General features: G+C 43.1%; 1 protein-coding gene across 1 annotated transcript; it reads left to right on the top strand.

The window, feature by feature from the left end:
• Positions 1 to 1,872: 1,872 nt before the first annotated feature.
• On the top strand, positions 1,873 to 13,700 carry MSMO1 (methylsterol monooxygenase 1). Its single transcript, XM_056561200.1, has 6 exons — positions 1,873 to 2,021; positions 4,571 to 4,858; positions 6,429 to 6,577; positions 7,099 to 7,225; positions 7,662 to 7,816; positions 12,937 to 13,700. The coding sequence occupies exons 2-6, from the start codon at positions 4,610 to 4,612 to the stop codon at positions 13,133 to 13,135; spliced, it is 879 nt and encodes a 292-aa protein (XP_056417175.1). The 5' UTR covers positions 1,873 to 2,021; positions 4,571 to 4,609; the 3' UTR covers positions 13,136 to 13,700.
• Positions 13,701 to 14,367: the final 667 nt, after the last annotated feature.

Genomic DNA, 14,367 nt, shown 5'->3' with positions numbered 1-14,367 from the left:
AGAATCCGACACCAAGGTGACCCGGTTTCTGGCGCCACTTACCGTGCTCATATTTGGGTTCCTTGTTGTGTACAATGGAGGCGGCTGCTGTAGTAAAAGCCACGTTTTTTCTCTTCTCCATTGGACAGAACAGTGAACACGCATTGGCGGTGACACAGATGTCTCTGGAGCGATTACGCTGATGTTCACATGGTGAGCAGCAGTAGAAACCATGTCACCTGCACTATCTACCTATAAATTGAAGTTAGTGCAGGTGACTCTGCTGTAAGACTGCCTTTAATAGTAGGTAGTATCCCCTTGTAGGTGATATAGATAGTTGCAGACATTAGCAGCAGCCCCCCCTGCAGACATTAGTAGCAGCCCCCCTGTAGACCGCAGCCCCCAAAACTTGTAGACTGCACCCCGTCTTGGCCCCCCTTGTAGACGGCAGCCCCCCCCCCCTTGTAGACGGCAGCCCCCCCCCCTTGTAGACAGCACTCCCTCTTGTCCCCCTTGTAGACAGCAGGCCCCCCTCCCATGTAGACAGGGACCCCCCCTGTAGACAGCAGCCCCCCCCCCCCCTTGTAGACAGTGCTCACCTGCGTCTGTCCTCAGATGTTGCAACTCCGTTGCCCCTTTCTCCAGTCCACATCATGGCATCCTGTGGAGGAGCATGTGAGACACACGTCACTCTGCTTCCTCCGTAGCGTTACGCAGGGTGCAGGGGAGGAGGTGGAGTTATGTGTGTGTCACATGCTCCTCCATGGGACGCCATGATGCGACGGGACAGCTTAGCCGGGCCGCACTGCAGCAGGTACAGTATTGAACATGGAATCGGGGACATTAAACGAATCCCCGATACCATGCAAATGCCGGGTATCGGCCCCAATACTAGTATCGGGACATCCCTAGCGTACAAGTATGCCCTCCGTCCCCAGCAGGTTAACATACTGGCCCTGATTTAAAGGGGTACTCCAGTGAAAAACTTTTTTTTTTTTTATCAACTGGTGCCAGAAAGTTAAACAGATTTGTAAATTACTTCTATTAAAAGTATGCTGCCCTTTCAGGTGCCTGCTCGGAGCGGCAATCCGCCGCTACAAGCAGACACACTGTCGTACCCCATTAAATTCAATGTGTCGCTTGTGACTCCAGTCAGGTAGGTTTTGGACTGTATCATTTCTTTATTTTCTAGACTGAAAACCGTGGTCGGCTGCAATTTTCAGTCCAGTAACAAAAACCAATATGGTCCATAAATGACCCGACCAAAGTCACTATCTGATTCCATCCAGCTCATTGAAAGGGCTGGATCTGTCTGGCGTTTGCGCATAAACGTGGTGTGAATGCAGCCTTACTGTTTGCATTACAACTACTGAAAGTAAACATTGTCACTTTGTGTGTTTTTTTTTTTTTATATTTAACATTTTTTTTTCACAACTATGCCATATTTATGCACACCACTTCGGTGACACTAGGTCATGGAGGTCTTCCTAACTGTAGAAATACCATTATTCATAAGAAAAAGATACAGCACTGATTTTCACTGGAAAATCTTCTAGTCACGAAGCTACGTTATTACCGTGTATTATTCATACATATACGTACGTCAGGTACGTGACCAGACGAGCAACACAGAAGCCACCTTCTTCCCGCCTTCTCATGAAAAAAAAAGCTGTTACCGTGGTGACCGTGCTACCACGTGCTCCCGCCTCTGTAGCGCACCTCCTTAGGTAGAGTCGTAACCACTGATAGGAGGCGTGGCCACGGCGTGGTGAAGTGAACCAAAGGCGCACAAGGATTGGATAATATAGGAAGTCTGCCTAGGCTCACTCCATGCCGCTAACCAATAGGAAGCCAAGCCGCTCCTGCTACGTATGTAGTGCGTAGCATGGTTAACCAATCAGAGCTGAGGAAATGGATCGCTCGGTGTTTGCGTGACAGCTGGGACTTCACTGTCCCGGTGCTGAACAGAGGAAGACTTCAACATATAAAGAGACAGTCACGTCTATAGTGCACACTGACTGACGGCTCCTAACCTGGCAGAGGTGAGCGCCTTTATATACCTATATATATACCTATATATACATTAATTATATAGGGAAATTATATTGTATTAGTACATACCTGTATACACAGAATTCTGATAAGAATAGATGCATAACTGTATGTATATAGTTAGATATTGTATGTAATATATATATATATATATATATATAATTGTTTATAGCTATGTATACCTTTGCATGTTTCTATTACTGTATATACTGTAACATGTAATATATACAGTGGTCCCTCAAGTTACAATATTAATTGGTTCCAGGACGACCATTGTATGTTGAAACTATTGTATGTTGAGACCATAACTCTATGGAAACCTGGTAATTGGTTTTGAAGCCCCCAAAATGTCATCCAAAAATAGGAAAATGTGAGGATTAAACAAAAATAAGTAATAACTAATATAAATAAAGCAAGTTCTTACATAGAACAGTAAGAAAGATCTACTGGAAGTTGTAAATCACTGTCTATGTCAGTGTTTCCCATCCAGGGTGCCTCCAGCTGTTGCAAAACTACAACTCCCAGCATTCCTGGACAGCCTTTGGCTGTCCAGGCATGCTGGGAGTTGTAGTTTTGCAACAGCTGGAGGCACCCTGGTTGGGAAAGACTGGTCTATATAGCGGACAGGAGCTTCTTCAGGGTCCTCTACAGTACACACCAAATGTAGCCGCCCTTACCTGGTGTCCAAAGGAGCAGCTAACCCTGGCACAGGTAAAGTGTACAGAACATGTAATACCTCCCTGTACTGTTGGGGGTGCTACCAGACAGTCAGTGCATGCACTTTAGTAGTACAGGTGTAAATGCCCATTCTGATTGGTCAGATATTTCAGCCAGTGACACGTTTCACAGATCTGGACTGTGTATAACATTGTATGTTGAGTCTGGTTTCAAGTTACAATGGTCCAGAAAAGAGCATTGTATGTTGAAACTATTGTATGTTGAGGCCATTGTAAGTTGAGGGATCACTGTATGTGCAGAGCGGTGTTATATAACTCTGCATACATAGCAGCCTATGTCTTTTTTAGGTGTAAGGCCTGGGTTGTGGTTTTACCACCAGCACAAGGGCCAGTTCACACTTGGCAGCAGTATTACCATCACTGAAAACCTACAGTGATTTGCTTGGGATGGTAAATGCTTTGGAAGAAAAAAAAAAAAGTCCCATAACTGATTTTACTGTAATCGTAGATTTATCATCAGTTTTCTAGTCACAGTTCTTTCAGTTGTGATAAATCACTTGCTAATTCTCAGCCAGGAAAGAACGGTACAGAAAATAGGACATTTTTTTACCCCTCAGCAAGGTTTCCTGTCTCCCATTAAAGTAAATGGAGGGGAAATGTATCAAATCATGTGGAGAGGAAGAGTGGTGCAGTTGCCCATAGCAACTAATCAGATTGCTTCTTTTACCGTATATACGTATAAACCGAGTTTTTCAGCATGGCTTATACTCAAGTGAACTCTCCGCCTGTCAATCCCTTCATCAGTGGTCTTCAACCTGCGGACCTCCAGATGTTGCAAAACTACAACACCCAGCAAGCCCAGACAGCCATCGGCTGTCCGGGCATGCTGGGTGTTGTAGTTTTGAAACCTTTGGAGGTCTGCAGGTTGAAGACCACTGCGGCCTTCGTCATCATCCAGCCCCCCCCCCCCCCGTTTTGTGTTGTACTTACCTCCCCTCGGCAGGAAGTTAGGGTGAGCTGGTCTGGGCCATCTATGCTGCAGGGTCCTTGCAGCATAGATGGCCCGGACCAGCTCACCCTAACTTCCCGTGGGGATGGTTAGTCGTTGCGGGCTGTCCATTTTCACCGGGGAGTGAGAAGAGGCCACCCCCGGTGAAAATGGACAGCCCGCAACGACTTACCATCCCCACTGGATGGTCCCTGCAGCATAGATGGCCCGGACCAGCTCACCCTAACTTCCCGCCGAGAGGAGGTGAGTACAAAACAAAAAGGGGGGGCTGGATGATGACTAAGGCCGCAGTGGTCTTCAACCTGCAGACCTCCAGAGGTTTTAAAACTACAACACCCAGCATGCCCGGACGGCCGATGGCTGATGATGATGAGGGGGGGGGGGATGATGATGATGAGGGGGGGATGATGACGGGGGTCTGGATGATGACATGGGGGGATGATGTATTTCCCACCCTAGGCTTATAGTCGAGTCAATAACTTTTCCAGGGTTTTTGGGGTAAAATTAGGGGCCTCGGCTTATACTCGAGTATATACGGTATTTTTAAAAAGGAAAAATGAAAGAAGTGATCTGATTGGTTGCTATGGGCAACTGCTCCACTCTTCCTCTACACAGGTTTTGATGAATCTCCCCCAATAACAGTAAGGTTTCCAAGCTGACACAGAGAGGTTTTTGGCGATTAAATCCACCCGAATTATGCCCATGTGAACAGACCCTTACTGCTTTTGTATGACATAATACGAATACAATCTGTCCATAAACATAACAATTTTTTACGCCTCATTTGATATTAATGAATGTATTATCTAAGTGGGGACCTTAATCTTAAGATCCTGTTGTCTTTATATTTCAGGACCCCCTGGTGTGACTCTTCATGAATTAACAACCAGAAATGGCTTCAAACGACAGTGTTCTTAGCTCAGCATATCTTGCTGTTGAATACATTGACACCTTACTACCAGAAAATCCTCTACAAGGGCCATTTAAATATGCCTGGACCTACATGCTTGACAACTACACCAAGTTCCAGATAGCAACATGGGGATCGCTCATTGTCCACGAGCTCATTTACTTCCTCTTCTGTTTACCCGGTTTTCTATTTCAGTTCCTTCCTTTCATGCAAAGGTTTAAAATCCAACAGGTATATACATATGTTACATAAAAAGAAATGTCTATTCTTTAAAAGAAGAGGCTGTCCCTATAATTGCTACTTAAGGGGTATTCCCAACTGAATTCTTAAAGGGGTACTCCGTGGCTCACGCGTTCTGAACATTTTGTTCAGAACGCTCGGAGCTGGAGGCCACAGCCATCCTGACACCACGCCCCCTCCATTCATGTATTCCGACACTCCCCCTCCCATAGACATGAATGGAGGGGGCGTGGCATGACATCAGGTAGGCCCGTGACGTCATAACCACTGTCGCAGGAACCCGGTGTTTGTTTAGAATGCTGGGTGCTGTGGGAGATCGCGGGGGGGGCCAGCAGCAGGACCCTGCGAACAGACAACTTATCCCCTATACTTTGGGTAGGGGATAAGATGTCTAGCAGCGGAGTACACCAATCACACCTATATGGGGAACAGTGGTTCTCCTTGTCCATCTGTTGGGGGGTCTGCTGCATCTAGATGGAACGTGAATGTAGAAAGAATGCTTAGCTTCCTCTGTAATTCCCATAGAAGTGAATTCAAAATTGTTATACATCTAGATGCGACACCTGCCTCACAGATCGGTCAGAAGGCCCTAGTTCATCATATCATTTTAGACATTCTTTGTGCTTCTGCATAAAACTTTAGGTACATGGGGGAGCAGTATGAGCATATACAATATCTGTCATATGAGCCTGTTGTCTTGCATGTATTACTCACAACTTAAAGGGTTTATCTTATCTCCGACATTTATAGCATATCCATAAGATATGCCAGTTAAGTCTGATAAGTTATTACCTCTGGAACCTGCGCCTTTCTCTAGGATAAGACAACTTCAATGTCCAGCTTCGAATTTCCAAAAGCAGACGGTTTTATTCAATAGACATTAAAGGGGTACTCCGGTGGAAAACTTTTATTTTTATTTTTAAATCAACTGGTGGCAGAAAGTTAAACAGATGTGTAAATACTTCTTTAAAAAAATCTTTATCCTTCCAGTACTTATTAGCTCCTGAATACTACAGAGGAAATGATTTTCTTTTTGGAACACAGAGCACAGTGCTCTCTGCTGACATCTCTGTCCGTTTTAGGAACTGTCCAGAGCAGCATATGTTTGCTATGGGGATTTTCTCCTACTCTGGACAGTTCCTAAAATGGACAGAGATGTCAGCAGAGAGCACTGTGCTCGTGATGTCAGCAGAGAGCTCTGTATTCCAAAAAGAAAATAAATTTCCTCTGTTGTATTCAGCAGCTAATAAGTACTGGAAGAATTAAGATTTTTTTAAAAGAAGTAATTTACAAATCTGTTTAACTTTCTGGCACCAGTTGATTTAAAAAAAATCGAATAAAAAAAAAGGTTTTCCACTGGAGTACCCCTTTAATGTATAAACAGTGTAGCACATAGTCTACGGAATTTACAAATGACATAAAAACACACAGTCAGCTGTTTTTGGAATCCTGGTCACCTCTAGATATGTAGATAATGTTTGAGTTGGGAATATCCCATTCATTCCTATACACATTGCTCTTTTTGTACAGCATCTAATGTTGACTGATTTTTGTATTACAGGATAGACCAGAAACATGGGAGGGTCAATGGCGATGCTTTAAAATGCTCCTTTTCAATCATTTCTGCATTCAGCTTCCTTTGATCTGTGGAACATACTACTTCACTGAATTTTTTAACATTCCATATGACTGGGATAATATGCCTAGATGGTAAGGAATTGGTTCTTAGAAGCTCAAAAATATAAAATCTTCAATATTGCACTTGATATAATAGCAAATAGGATCAGTCCTCTGCCTCTGTACTGATATAACATGTATATTTATTCGGGTGTTGTCCTCATTACTTTGACCTCGTTACTTTGACCTCATCCCAACCACAGGGCTGCCTGGTAACTCTTCAGCAATATCTATGACACTTGCCTTTGTTGTATAGGTCTAAATGGGGGGGACTATTCATGCATGACCAATTTTACTACTTAAAATGGTCTCTATATTGGAGAACATCTTATATTTCTAAAATAATTTGGAAACCTTTTAAATAATCCCTTACTGAAACACAAGAAACAGCAGTTTTGATAGCTTCCTTACTGTGTCACCTTCAGAGACTGTTCTAAATTAAATTATTTATGTTTAGAATGTTATCATACCATATTGCCTCTTTACACATGGGTTATTGGACCAAATCTTCATAAAAATGGTTTCTTTAAAAACAATATTGTCTTTTCTTGTAGGTATATGTTATGTGCCCAGTGTTTTGGCTGTGCAGTCATTGAAGATACCTGGCACTATTTCCTTCATCGTCTCTTGCACCATAAACGTATATACAAGTATATCCACAAAGTACATCATGAGTTTGCTGTAAGTACAGAGTTTGTTGGCCAAGCAGCATTGTACTGAAGTGTTAGCTTGACTTCATTTAAATTAAAGGGGTATTCCGGCCATCACACCCTTCCCATAGACATGAATGGAGGAGGGGGGGGCGTGGTGTAACGTCACGTCTCCAGTCCCGGAAACGCAGAGGCTTCTGAGACTGAAGAAACAGCCCCGCATAGAATACGGGTGCTGCACAAAGATCACGAGGGTCCCAGCGGCGGCCCCTCGCGATCAGACATCTTATCCCCTCTCCTATGGACAGGGGATAAGACGTCTTTGGCCGAAATTCTCCTTTAACCCATATATATATATATATATATATATATATAAATATGCAAGCAAAGTACATGATAGGTTGTTATATATCAAGTCCTGGTGTAGTGTCTGCATGTTAATGGCTGATCTTCTATGTGTTTTACAGTCTCCATTTGGGATGCAGGCTGAGTATGCTCATCCCCTTGAAACCCTCATTTTGGGAGCTGGTTTTTTCATTGGCATTATGGTCTTCTGCAATCATGTTATTCTCCTGTGGGCTTGGGTTACAGTTAGACTTTTGGAAACAATAGATGTTCACAGGTAAGTGGCATTTATACCTTATCTACTAGCATGTCATATAATTGCAAAGAATATTCCTTTATGGTCTATTCATACGCACAGTATTCTGTCTTCTGTGGCAGATTTCAATGAAAACTAAATGACTGAATACAGCTTCAAATTCTGCGCATCAACTCTGTGCAGAATACTGTACGTGGGAATAGACCCTTAAAATGACTATTGACACTAGATTTTTAATGACAGTCCTTCACTGGAGGCAGCCAATAAGCTAATATTTTATAGAAATCATGGCTTTGTCCAAGCTGAAGCACAGGCCAGTAAGTGAGGGTGGACTATCAGACAGGAGAGAGCACAGTGGAGTGCTATCAGACAGGAGAGAGCACAGAGGAGTCCTATCAGACAGGAGAGAGCACAGAGGAGTACTATCAGACAGGAGTGAGCACAGAGGAGTATTATCAGACAGGAGAGAGCACAGAGGAGTGCTATCAGACAGGAGATAGCACAGAGGAGTACTATCAGACAGGAGTGAGCACAGAGGAGTACTATCAGACAGGAGTGAGCACAGAGGAGTACTATCAGACAGGAGTGAGCACAGAGGAGTACTATCAGACAGGAGTGAGCACAGAGGAGTGCTAGCCCAACCTCACTTACTGGACCTTGTCTATGCCTGTGCTTAAGCTTGGACAAAGCCATGATTTTATAAGCCATGATTTCTATAAAAAGGAAATAACATTTTCTTATGTTTTGTCCAGATGTAAAACATATAGAAAGTTTTTGAACTGCACTAACCTGAATATCTAGTTAGATGGTGCGGGTGACCCTCTTTGTAATGCTTCTTGCTGGCAGAAAATCTATGCAGCCGTTCAGAATATATTTATTTTGTTATAATTTCTTCTTATACGAGTACTCCGGGTTAGGGACATGTATCCCCCTATCCTAAGGGATACACAATCTCCCGTATGACGCCCCAGTTCTCTGCATGAAAAGAGCTATGTCGACCACCGTACAAAGCAGTGGCCTACACTCCCCTCCATGCATCACTTTGGGAGAGCTGGTCGACACGCCTCCATTCTAGAGAAAAGTCGGGGCACCATACGGGAGATTGCAGGGGGTCCGATCGCTGGGTACGATCTGACACTTATACCCTATCCTTAGGATCTGGATTACTCCTTTTAACTACACTGGATTTGGCTTCTGCTGTATGTGTAATGCTTTCTCCTGTGATTACTCCACCTTTTCACAGACTTTCTGAGGAAAAGGGGTAAATATTTATGGAGGGGCGGAGTTATCTGTTTAAGGGAGTAGACTGGAGAAAGCATTGCACATGCAGCAGCCACCTCCATTGCAGATAAGAAGATATTATTACAGTGGGGCAAAAAAGTATTTGGTCAGCCACCAATTGTGCAAGTTCTCCCACTTAAAAAGATGAGAGAGGCCTGTAATTTTCATCATAGGGTTCCCTCAACTGTGATAGACATAATGAGAAAAAAAAAATCCATAAAATCACTGATTTTTAAAGAAGGTATTGGCAAATTATGGTGGAAAATAAGTATTTGGTCAATAACAATAGTTCATATCAATACTTTGTTATATACCCTTTGTTGGCAATGACAGAGGTCAAACATTTTCTGTAAGTCTTCACAAGGTTTTCACACACTGTTGCTGGTATTTTGGCCCATTCCTTCATGCAGATCTCCTCTAGAGCAGTGATGTTTTGGGGCTGTTGCTGGGCAACACAGACTTTCAACTCCCTCCAAACTTTTTCTATGGGGTTGAGATCTGGAGACTGGCTAGGCCACTCCAGGACCTTGAAATGCTTCTTACAAAGCAGCTCCTTCATTTTCCGGGTGGTGTGTTTGGGATTATTGTCATGCTGAAAGACCCAGCCACTTTTCATCTTCAATGCCCTTGTTGATAGAAGGAGGTTTTCACTCAAAATCTCACGATACATGGCCCCATTCATTCTTTCCTTAACACAGATCAGTTGTCCTGGTCCCTTAGCAAAAAAAAAAAAACTGCCCCAAAGAATGATGTTTCCACCCCCATGCTTCACAGTAGGTATGGTGTTCTTTGGATGCAACTCAGCTTTCTTTCTCCTCCAAACACGACGAGTTGAGTTTTTACCCAAAAGTTCTACTTTGGTTTCATCTGACCATATCACATTCTACCAATACTCTTCTGGATCATCCAAAGGCTCTCTAGCAAACTTCAGACAGGCTTGGGCATGTACTGGCTTAAGTAGGGGGACACGTCTGGCACTCCATGATTTGATTCCCTGGCGGCGTAGTGTGTTACTGATGGTAGCCTTTGTTATTTTGGTCCTAGCTTTCTGCAGGTCATTCACTAGGTCCCCCTGTGTGGTTCTGGGATTTTTGCTCACCCTTCTTGTGATCATTTTGACACCACGGGGTGAGATCTTTCATGGAGCACCAGATCGAGGGAGATTATCAGTGGTCTTGCATGTCTTCCATTTTCTAATAATTGCTCCCTCAGTTTATTTCTTCACTCCAAGTTGCTTGCCTATTGCAGATTCAGTCTTTCCAGCCTGTTGCAGGTCTACAATTTTGTTTCTGGTGTCCTTCGACAGCTCTTTGGTCTTGGCCAGTGGAGTTTGGAGTGTGACTGTTTGTACTTGTTATCAGTATAAAAGACACCTGTCCACAACCTCAAACAGGTTCCATTAATACAGGTAACGAGTGGAGGACAAAGGAGATTGTTAAAGAAGAAATTACAGGTCTGTGAGAGCCAGAAATCTTGCTTGTTTGTTGGTGACCAAATTCTTATTTTCCACCATAATTTGCTTTAAACATCAGACATTGTGATTTTATGGATTTTTTTTCTCATTACGTCATAGTTGAGGTATACCTATGATGAAAATTACAGGCCTCTCTCTCTTTTTAAGTGGGATAACTTGCACAATTGGTGGCTGACTAAATACTTTTTTTGCCCCACTGTATATCATCAACAAGATTAATATCTTCTGAACGGTTGCACCGATTTTTACCTGGTAAGAAGTGTGAGAAACAGGGTCATCCGCATTATTTCCTGTATATCAGGGTTTGTGCAAGTGACCCTGGTGTCAGTTTAGGACTGTGAAACTGGCTTAGTTGATATGGATATGTGTATTGAGAGATGTGTGAAAGTTACATATTGCTGTTAGGCCTCACATGACTGTATAGAATACACTAATAATACCAAGATGCCATACATGACAGTTGCTGGCATAGCCAGTACTCTTTTTTTTCAGTATGTATGCAATCTATCCCCAGCTGCTGATAGTTTCATCTTTGACTTGTTCCAGTACCTGTTTTCCTGAGAAAGGCATTTTTTCTACACAGATACCTTGATACTTTCTCAAGTATAATAATTCCTCTTTGGTCGACACTGACCAAAGAACACTGGAAAGCGAGCAAATACAGTGGTCCCTCAACATACGATGGTAATCCGTTCCAAATGGACCATCGTTTGTTGAAACCATCGTATGTTGAGGGATCCGTGCAATGTAAAGTATAGGACAGTGGTCTACAACCTGCGGACCTCCAGATGTTGCAAAACTACAACTCCCAGCACGCCCGGACAGCCAACGGCTGTCCGGGCATGCTGGGAGTTGTAGTTTTGCAACATCTTGAGGTCCGCAGGTTGAAGACCACTGTATTGGAGGTTATACTCATGTGTCCCCGCCGCTCCGGACCGTCACTGCTGCCCTGGATGTCACCTTCCATCACTGTCCCCGGGGTTTCCCCAACGCTCCGTCAAGGCCTTTGCTTCACCGGCATCCTCGCTCTCCGTCGCTGCCGTCACGTTGCTATGCATGCCGCTCCTATTGGATGACGGGACGGCGTGTGCAGCGACGTGATGACGACGATGGAGAGCACGGATGATGCAGGGGATCCCGAAGAGGATGCGCCGGAGCCCTGAGGACAGGCAAGTGATCTTCAGCGGACCACACAGGGCACCGTAAACGGCTATCCGGTGCCAGCTGAAGCAGTCAGCGCTGCCGGATAGCCGTTTATGCGATGGCCCCGACATACAAAAGCATCGTATGTTGATGCTGCCTCCAACATGCGATGGCCTCTGAAAGGCCATCGTATGTTGAAATGATCGAATGTCGGGGCCATCGTAGATCGGGGGGGTCACTGTACAAATAGATCTTTTATAAGATCAATATGTTCTCTCAAAAACACATTAATGGCCTATCCTGTCACTATGTAAAGTGACGAGTCGCTATGCCTGCATAAACCTTGAAGGCTGGGCTTCCACCTGTCACATATCTTTGGTCTTAGGGTACTTTAACACAGCTGCCGATATGAGCGTTGCTCGACTAATGATCATCCCAAGTAAATGGATTTTGTTATTAAAAAAAAAAAAAATTAAGACTTGCTAGGAGGTGTAAAATAATGAAATACAGCATAGTTGCCTTGCTGAGTCTAAGGCTCTGGTCCAGCTCAATGCCTCTGTTTGCTTACCTTAACAATACCCTCTCCAGATGATGTTCCTAAAATACAGCAGTCTCAGTGTTTGGAATGTCATCAGGAGAGAGCGTCATCAGTACAAGTGGGGGACAAGGGTTCCAGCACTGGACTCGGCAAGGTGATGGCTTGTATTGTGGAAAGAAAAGTGATATCCTAATATATTGGCCCTCATTTACAATTGCAAACTCGACATGTTTTGTCGGGTTGTGCACCAGATTCTGTCGCATTGTGCCAGAAATTCTGTCTGCGACAGAATTTGCGCCAGAATTGAAAAAACCCAGACTAACTCTCCATTTTGCTAAGAAAACCCAAAAAAGGGGCGTAGCCACCGGGAAAAGGGGACGTAGTCTCCGCAAAGGGGCGTGTTCCCGACATTTTCACTAAAACCCAACATATTTACTAAGGTTTCCACATAAAATGTGGTGGATTTGAGCTGAGGAAAACCAGACAGATCAGAACTTGTGTAGGGAAAATGGAAAATGTAGGGAAACCTTTAGTAAATACCGTGGAAAATAAATTGTAGGGAATTAAAGCTCACAAAGAAACCTCCACTCCACTCTTAGTAAATCAGGGCCATTGTGTGTTTGGTAATTGTACGATTTTGTATGTTTTCATTATCAGAACCTGAATTCTGTTACTTGCTAACATATATTCTCATTTCTCTTTTAGTGGTTATGACATTCCATTGAATCCACTGCATCTTGTACCTTTTTATGCCGGAGCACGTTTCCATGATTTCCATCACATGAACTTCGTAGGTAACTATGCATCCACATTTACATGGTGGGACAAGCTCTTCAACACCGATTCTCAATACTACGGCTACAGACAAAAAGTGAATGCACAAGAAAAAAAGAAGACAAAATAATTTATTTCCTAAAAACACAGCATAGTTTTTCATCTAATGGATTGTGAATTGCTCTTATTAAATCCTAAATGCGACCACAGGTGGCAGAGAGCTGTCACTGATCTGTATGTAGCGTGCAGGAGATACAGATGTGGAAATCAGCCACAAAACAGCTGCCACTATACAATGCCACATTGGGCCTTACTGTCAGAACATGAACACTAAATAAAACAGGACTCTTCAAGCACAGTTGGTTGTTATTTGCCGACTGTGACCATTCAGAGGATAAAAGGACTGCAAGAATATTTCTCATTTTTGTCATTTTCATACCTTTTATGTCTGTCCACTTTGCAAATGTCTCGTTTTATTTTTCTACATAGCGCATATTATAATTATTTAATGTTTAATTGACAGCCGCGCTTGGAGATATCTTCAGTTGTTTTTAACAATGAAAGCGTGGTGGTAACTGCATTTTTGTTGGTGAGGTATGATTGGAGCCTCTAGTCGGTGCTTCTCATGGTAAGCCATGTGTCCGTAGCATGGTACTGGTTCTGCCATATAGGTAAATTAAAAAGAATAAAGACTTTTTCTATGTTGCACTTTATACGTTGTGACCTTTTCCTTTAATGTGGTGTGTTGAATACAAATAGTATCAAGAGTAGTTTTGAGAACAACACTACTGAACTGTGTGTGTGTGTGTGTGTATATGTGTATATATATATATATATATATATATATATATATAATATATATATATAATTTTGACTAAAATTCCTATATTCTTGGCCCAGACCAAACTGACCAGATTTTGCCATGAGGGATTGTCAATATAATTGACAGTGAAGTGGTGCCTCATGGTACTCAACCCCCAGGGTGGATAGTTTTATGTAGATAAAGCTTAGAGGGGTACTCCACTTGAAAACACTTTTTTTTTTTTTTTTTATCAACTGGTGCCAGAAAGGTAAACAGATTTGTAAATTACTTCTAATAAAAAATCTTAATCCTTCCAGTGCTTATCAGCTGCTGTTTACTACAGAGGAAGTTCTTTCTTTTTGAATTTCCTTTCTATCTGACCGCAGTGCTCTCTGCTGACACCTCTGTCCATGTTAGGAACTGTCCAGAGCAGGAGCAAATCCCCATAGAAAACCTATCCTAATCTGGACAGTTCCTGACATGGACAGAGGTGTCAGCAGAGAGCACTGTGGTCAGACAGAATGGAAATTCAAAAAGAAAAGAACTTTCTTTGGATCACA

This window comes from Hyla sarda, chromosome 1, assembly GCF_029499605.1.
Source record: "Hyla sarda isolate aHylSar1 chromosome 1, aHylSar1.hap1, whole genome shotgun sequence".
NCBI classification, from domain to species: Eukaryota; Metazoa; Chordata; class Amphibia; order Anura; family Hylidae; genus Hyla; species Hyla sarda.
The sequence above is the reverse complement of the archived record's forward strand: the minus strand, read 5'-3'. Positions and strand labels throughout refer to the sequence as shown.